The sequence below is a fragment of the Lathyrus oleraceus genome, unplaced genomic scaffold (genome assembly GCF_024323335.1).
Source record: "Lathyrus oleraceus cultivar Zhongwan6 unplaced genomic scaffold, CAAS_Psat_ZW6_1.0 chrUn0042, whole genome shotgun sequence".
Classification (NCBI taxonomy): Eukaryota; Viridiplantae; Streptophyta; class Magnoliopsida; order Fabales; family Fabaceae; genus Lathyrus; species Lathyrus oleraceus.
Genome location: NW_026112433.1, coordinates 134,634 through 142,773, shown reverse-complemented (window position 1 = coordinate 142,773; position 8,140 = coordinate 134,634). Strand labels below are relative to the sequence as shown.

The 8,140-nt window shown below is 39.5% G+C and overlaps 1 protein-coding gene across 1 annotated transcript; it reads left to right on the top strand.

Moving 5' to 3' along the window:
* Window positions 1-1,219: 1,219 nt before the first annotated feature.
* On the top strand, window positions 1,220-2,724 carry LOC127112144 (uncharacterized). Its single transcript, XM_051046269.1, has 2 exons — window positions 1,220-2,024; window positions 2,144-2,724. Exons 1-2 carry the CDS (start codon window positions 1,220-1,222, stop codon window positions 2,722-2,724), a joined length of 1,386 nt encoding a protein of 461 aa, XP_050902226.1.
* Window positions 2,725-8,140: the final 5,416 nt, after the last annotated feature.

The window sequence follows — 8,140 nt, the reverse complement described above, 5'->3', positions numbered from 1 at the left end:
ATGCAAAGATCTATCTACCAAATGTTTTTTGGTGGTTTAAAAGTAAGTTTTCTCCTTAAGATGACAATTTGTCTCTTTCTCATAAAATCAACCCCAACAAATCCCTTCTTACTTTTGAACCCGAACTACGAGGTTTTGATCCTTCACGGGTACGTAGGCATAAGACTCAATGTCTTTCCAAATTATCAAACAATAAAAAGAAGTTCTTTTTCTCATCTCCCCAATCAAATATCAAATATTTTTAAACCAAACACATATATTTAAAAGGTTCCTATAGAGTCCTACAGATGATTAGGATGCTAATACCTTCCCTTTTCATAACACACCCCCGTAACTTTAGAATCTCCCCCCTTTTTGCTTAGCTAAAGTTTAATTTTCTAGATTTGCATATACATATTGGGTTATTTTTGAATCTTTTCCCCTTCCCTTGGATATATTAAAGTTCGGTGGTGATATTTTGATTCATGAGTCAAGTCTAATCAATAGCTTGGTCTCCGATTCTTCACCGCGACAGAAATGGCGATTTCACTGAGGACATAATATTAAGTGGGTGATACCTAACTTGTTTATATGTGTTTATTATTATTTGTTGCTATGTTTTCTTGGGTTTCATTATGGAGATCCATAAGCGGTGACGAAATCCTAACCCGGATTAGAGAATACAAATAAGATAGGATGGTGGTATAATCAAAGTTACATGTCTGGAGTAATCCTAAGCATGATTAACATATGATATAACCCCGCTCCGTGGAGACCCCTTTGATGGTAATATTTGTTGTTACGAGTAAATCGTAGTGGCATTATTATCTTCGATCTGGGAGTCTAAGAAACTAAGGACCTTTAGAACCCTTTCAACCCCTCTAAGACTTTTTAGGATGTAGTGCGAAGATTATCCAGGTGTAAGATCTGAGTTAATTGTTACGCGATGCTACACTCAGACGAGTTTCTCTTGAGAATATTATTTGTGCGCGAGCAAGTCGTTAAACCGATAATATCCAAAAACTCTGCGGACCACTTTAGAACCTTATTCTACAGGTACAAAATAAACCTATTAGTTCATACATTGTGGGATGGTTAGATCCTTAGCTCCATGATTAATGCCAAAACCCTAAACTCGTATTTGTGAAACATTCATTCATGCACTCATGCATCCATAAAAACCTTTTGCATAAAAACCTAGAAACTCAATATTTTTATTTTGCAAATATCAATAGGTAAAATGGAACTTGGAAGGAGGAATGCAAAGAAATACACTTTCAAATGTCCTGACTTAACAGAGTTGAAGAAGCTTGGTTCTATGTTAGTTAGTCTAGAGGATTTCAGAGCTCAGTATGGAAGACTTATGGGTATCTTGAAGACCAAGGTTGAAGATGGAGTTCTCAACACCCTGGTACAATTTTATGATCCACTCTACCATTGCTTCACATTTACACACTACCGGCTTATGCCTACTCTAGAAGAATACTCTTATTGGTTCGGTTTGCCAGTGTCTGACAAATTACCATTCAGTGGTTCAGAAAAGACCCCTACATCAGCAACTATTGCAGAAGCACTTCACCTAGAAACGTCTGTTGTGAAGGCCAACTTCACTAAAAAAGGAGGGATTCTAAGTCTAACCTCTAGATTCCTGTCGGAGAAAGCCTTTATCTTTGCAGAAGCAGATAGTAGAGATGCCTTTGAAGCCATTTTTGCTTTACTCATTTATGGAATTGTGCTCTTCCCAAACATTTATGACTTTGTGGATGTTAATGATATACAAATCTTCTTAATTGGCAACCCAGTACCCATATTACTTGGAGATACATACCTTTCTATCCATCACAGGACAAAGAAAGGTGGTGGAACCATTCTTTGTTGTGCACCTCTCCTATATAAGTGGTTTATTTCTCACTTACCTAGATCCAGGCTCTTCAGGGAGAATCCACAGAAGCTCAGATGGTCTCAGAGGTTCATGTCCATTGATCAAGGGAGTATACATTGGTATGACCCCTCCTATGATGTTGGAGTAATTATTGATAGTTGTGGTGAATTTCCTAATGTACCTCTCTTTGGTGTACATGGGGAATTAACTACAACCTTATCCTTGCTAGACGCTAGTTAGGATATCTTATGGTGGATAAACCTGATAACCTTATGTTGTCAGGTTTCTTTTACCTCAATGAAGAAGAGAGTTCCAGTCTAAAGGATAGAATCATACATGCTTGGCGCAACATTCACAGGAAAGGAAAAGACCGATTAGGAAGAAAGAATTGTGTTGCTTTTGAGCCCTACACCCAATGGGTTTATGGTAGAGCTAGTGAATTTAAGATGCCCTATGCTCTTGAGAAACCTTCATTCCCTTTTGCTATAACATCACCATCCACCATTCCTATTGAGTATATGGAAGAGATTCAAGAAGTTTTGGATAGGTTGAAATTGGAAAGAGGCACTTGGGAAGGCAAGTACCATATCTTGAATGATAAGAAGATGAAGATGGACCAACAGCTAAAGGAGAAAGATGATTTGATTGAGATTTTGGAACAACAAGTTGTGAAGAAACAGGAGGAACAAGAAGGTTTACTTCTCGCAAAAGTCCAGTCATTTCATGAGTACTCCAAAATACCTCCCACCTTAGGTGCTTGGAAGGGAATTGTCGATAAGCTTATGATCGAGAATGCTCAGCTAAAGAGGCAGAAAAGGAAGCATCAGCCAACAGCAAGACCTTCTTCATATGAGATTCCTTAGGACTCATAGACTTAGCTGTTTTCCTCTTGTATTGTTTAGGATTGTTGAAATCGTATTTCATCCTTTGTAATCCCTCAAATGTTTAATAAAAACAGGTTTTTGTTCAGCTTATACCAAATTTTGTCTCTATAATATTTGCAATAAATTATTGAGTTTCTTAAAAATTAAAACTCATATTTTGCATATGCATATCATGAATCATTCAAGCACAAGTTCCTGAATTTCAAGAAACTTACACGTGTCTTCTACCTCCAATAGTCAAACTGAATCACCAGTACAATACTCGAGCTAGTCACCAGAGAAGGATGAGTCAGCTTGAACAAGAAAACCAAGAGCTCAGGGAGGAAGTAATCACCTTGAAATACAATTTGGAAAGACTTACTGCTATAATGGACACTTTGGTGGCTGCTCAGAATCAATCATCGAACATTTCTCAAGATCCATTGCAATGAACAACAATCTCTAAGAACGTCTCGACGCCCATTCCAGTGGAGGCCGTCAATGATCAACAATATCACATGCCACCTGGTTTCCCTTGGGGCATGCCTCACGATTATATGCCAATAGGATACCGCCCTCAAAACGTTGAAGCTCCAATAATGACTGATGTGATGTTTGTACCTCCTCCTTTGGTGCATACAACTCCTTATAATGAAGAAAACATTTTTTGCGCTGCTCCAAGCAAATTTGTGGGAGTAGATGAAAGGTTATAGGGATTTCAAGATTAGTTCTTAGAAATGAAAAGGGAAATCAACGCTCTTCGAGGTAAGGATCTTTTTGGCAAGACCTCTTCCGAACTCTGCTTGGTTCCTAATGTTCAAATTCCGCCTAAATTCAAAGTACCAAACTATGAGAAATACAAAGGAAATTCATGTCCTCAAAGTCATTTTGTTATGTATGCTAGGAAGATGTCCACTCAGACTAACAACCATCATCTTCTGATCCACTACTTTTAAGACAGTTTAACTGGTGCCGTTCTTAAGTGGTACATCGGCTTGGACGGCGCGAAGATTCGTACTTTCAACGACCTTGGTGAAGCTTTTTTTCGTCAATACAAATATAATATAGATATGGCTCCAGACAAAGGTCAACTCCCGACCATGTCTTAGAAAGACAATGGAAGTTTCAAGGAATATGCTCAAAGGTGGCGTGAAGTTGCTGCACATATTTTCCCTCCACTTGAAGAGAAAGAGATGACTAAAATCTTTTTGAAAATTATGAGTTCATTCTACTATGACCGCATGATCGCCAGTGCATCCAGTGATTTCACCGAGATGGTAAACATGGGCATGCGACTTGAGGAAGTAGTCCGAGAGGGACGTTTGACTAAGGAAGCCGACGCTTCTAGTCATGTTAAGAAATTCGCCAATAATTTCTCCAAAAAGAAAGAATCAGATGTTAGTGTAGTTTCATATGGTAGACAAAGAAGAAAGTATCAACATGTTGCAGCCGTTTCACCAATCATTAGTCCACCAATGGTAGCGCCAATTTATCAGCCACAATTCTCGCATCAACAACATTATCCTCAACAGTATCAGAACAACAACATGTTCAGCAACAACCATCAAATCAACATCATCAACAGCCTCCACAACAGGCTCGCTCTCAATTCAACAAACAAAATCGTATTCAAAAAACGCCACGGTTTGATCCTATCCCAATGTCCTATGCAGAATTGTTTCTTGCACTGCTAGCTAAAGATCATGTCCAGACAAGGTCTCCACCACCTGTGCCAAAGGACCTTCCCTGTTGGTACAAGGCATATCAATTTTGTGCTTACCATCAAGGGGCACCAGGACATAGCATTGAAAACTGTTTTGGTCTAAAGTCAGATGTTCAGAGGCTCATCAAGAGTGGAATCCTTTCATTTAAGGACGTAAACCCCAATGTTCAAGTTAATCCTCTATCGCAACATGGTTCAGCCTAAGTTAACATGGTATATGGTTTCCCGAGCAGTTTCCGGATCTATGATGTACGATTGTTGGGCGAGAACTTAGTAAAGAAACACACTACATATAGCAAGAATGGTTTTGTGCCTCCACATAACTATGCCTCTTGTAGGGTTTATTCTAGGAACTCTCAAGGATGCCTAAACTGTTGTAACAGATCTCCAGGATCAAATGGACCAAGGTTATATTGAAGCCTACCAAGACAGAGATTATAATCAAGTCAATATGGTCAATAGTGACAATGAAGTGAATGTCATAGTTCCTCATTTCAACGACTCTGAGCCTATACAGATTACTTATGACAGTCCGAAGACTTCTATGACTCCTCTGGTCATTAACTTACCGGGCCCAGTTCCCTACCAATCTGATAAAGTTGTTCCTTACAAGTACAATGCTACAATGACTGAGAATGGAAATGATGTTCCTCTACCCTCCATTGTTAATGTCGCTGATGTAAGCAGAGTCACAAGGAGTGGACGTATGTTTGCAAAAAGGACTGAGGATGTTGCAGCAGGAAAGCAGGCTCGTGTTAAGGTCCCTTTTGAACCGGTTGGCCAATCTGATAACATGAATCCGAAAAATGATGATGATGAGGTGTTGAAGCTCATCATAAAAAGTGAATACAATGTGGTGGAACAATTACTGCATATACCTTCCAAGATATCCGTGTTATCTTTGTTAATGAACTCTGAGGCTCACCGTGAAGCTTTGCAGAAAGTCTTAGAACAAGCCTATGTAGACCATGATGTGACGGTTGTACAATTTGATGGTACCGTCTCTAACATCACGGCCTACAACAACTTGAGTTTCAGTAATGAAGAGCCCCCCGAAGAAGGAAGAAATCATAACATGACACTAAATATCTCAATCAACTATATGAATGACTCTTTGTCAAGTGTGTTGGTGGATACAAGCTCGTCTCTCAATGTCATGCCGAAGTCGACACTTTCCAGACTTTCTTTTCAAGGTGCTGCTATGAGGAGTAGCGGGATTATTGTCAAAGCTTTTGATGGTTCCAGAAAAATAGTCATTGGGGAAGTTAACCTTCCTATGACCATCGGACCTCATACTTTCCAGATAACATTCCAGGTGATGGACATAGAAGCTGCGTATAGTTGTTTATTGGGTCGGCCTTGGATCCATGAAGCTGGGGAAGTCACTTCCACTCTACATCAGAAGCTTAAATTTATGAAGAACGGGAAGCTAGTGACAGTCTATGGGGAGAAAACACTGGTTGTGAGTCACTTATCATCTTTCTCTTATCTTGAACCTGAATAAGATGTTGGAACTCAATTCCAAGCCCTTTCTTTGATTGACAAAGATGTCAAGAGAGAAGTATATATCTCTTCATTCAAGGATGCACAACGGCTAGTAAATGATGGTATAACCGATGGTTGGGGAACAATTTTGGATCTTCCAGAAAACAAACACTAAGAGGGTTTAGGCTTTTCTCCTACTTCCAAGAAGATTTCAGAAGGAAGTAGATCTGTTCGTTCAATCAAAGAAACTTTCCATAGTGGAGGATTCATCAATCCCACTTTGCCAGAAGTTAGTGCCGTCACTGAGGATAATGATTCAACATGGGAACCCTACTGCGACGATCCTGAATATTATCTTGAGGCGGAATATGCATATGTGCCTTTCTACTTTCCTCATCATAGAGAACTTGAATACATCCCGGGGTCAGAAGACGAAGCAGCTGAAACCAATGCCATTGTGGAAGACAATCCTAAAGATGTTCCGACCGACTTCATAGCTCACGGAGTAATTCGCCAAAACTGGACCTCTGTTGATGTTCCTATTGTTGTTCACATTTCAAAGTAATATTTTATTGTCTGTTTTCTTTTCAAAAAAAATCCTTTCGTTATGCCTAAGGAGAAAGTGACAATGTTTGGGCTTGCGTTTCAAGAATTAAATCAATGAAAGTTTTATTTTGTTTCCACATTGTTGTTTTTATTGTTTTGTTGTTTTTTCTGGAAAATGGTAATCTAAAAAAAAGCAAATAAACACTTCCAGATAGCTGCCCATAACTTCACACTTTTATCTGTTTCTAAAACAAGCATAAAATCACATGTGCAGATTAATTCATGACATATCCATTAAAACCAATGACCCTATGCCCTCTTGCAACTTTGAATTCCCTGTGTACGAAGCGGAAGAAGAAGAAGAGGAAAACATTCCAGATGAAATCTCTAGACTGCACGAAAATGAAGAAAAGACCATCCAACCATTCAAAGAGGCAATGAAAGTAATCAACTTGGGGTCTGAAGAGGATAGAAAAGAAGTCAAAGTTGGAGCACTGCTCTCGCCAGAGGTCAAAGAGAGGATGATAGAGCTTCTCCGAGAATGTACTGATGTGTTTGCTTGGTCATACCAAGACATGCCAGGATTGGACACTGATATTATGGAGCATCATTTACCGTTGAGCCCAGAGTGCCCACCGATCAAGCAAAAGTTCAGAAGAACTCGGCCGGACATGGCGATCAAAATCAAAGAGGAAGTGCAAAAGCATATTGATGCTGGTTTCCTTGTCACATCAGTGTATCCATAATGGTTGGTCGACATTGTGCCAGTTCCCAAGAAGGACGGAAAGGTTCGCATGTGGGTTGACTATAGAGATCTAAACAAAGCTAGTCCTAAGGATGACTTTCCTCTGCCACATATCGACATGTTGGTCGACAGCACCACCAAGTTCAAGGTGTTCTCTTTCATGGATGGATTTTCCGGTTACAATCAAATCAAAATGGTGCCCGAAGATATGGAAAAAACAGCTTTTATTACACCTTGGGGCACATTTTGCTACAAAGTAATGCCTTTAGGCTTGAAGAATGCAGGTGCCACCTATCAACGAGCTATGGCTACTCTTTTTCATGACATGATGCATAAAGAGATTTAAGTCTATGTAGATGATATGATAGCAAAATCAAAGACTGAGGAAGATCATGTTAAGTATCTTTTGAAATTGTTTCAACGTTTGAGAAAATACAAACTCCGCTTGAACCCAAACAAATGCACCTTTGGGGTTCGACCAGGAAAGCTCGTAGGCTTCATCGTCAGTCAAAAGGGTATTGAAGTTGATCCTGACAAGGTTAAAGCCATTCAGGAAATGCCAACACCTAAAACAGAAAAGCAGGTGAGGGGAGTCCTTGGACGTTTGAACTACATTTCGAGGTTCATATCTCATATGATTGCTACTTGTGCTCCCATTTTTAAGCTCCTTTGAAAGGATCAGGGTTGTGTTTGGACGAATGATTGTCAAAAAGCCTTCAATAATATCAAAGAGTATTTGCTAGAACCTCCTATCTAGTCCCCGCCAGTTGAGGGAAGACCATTGATTATGTATCTGACTGTACTAGAAGAATCTATGGGTTGTGTCTTGGGTCAACAGGATGAAACAGGAAATAAAGAGTATGCCATCTATTATTTGAGCAAGAAATTCACTGATTGCGAATCCCGATATTCCATGC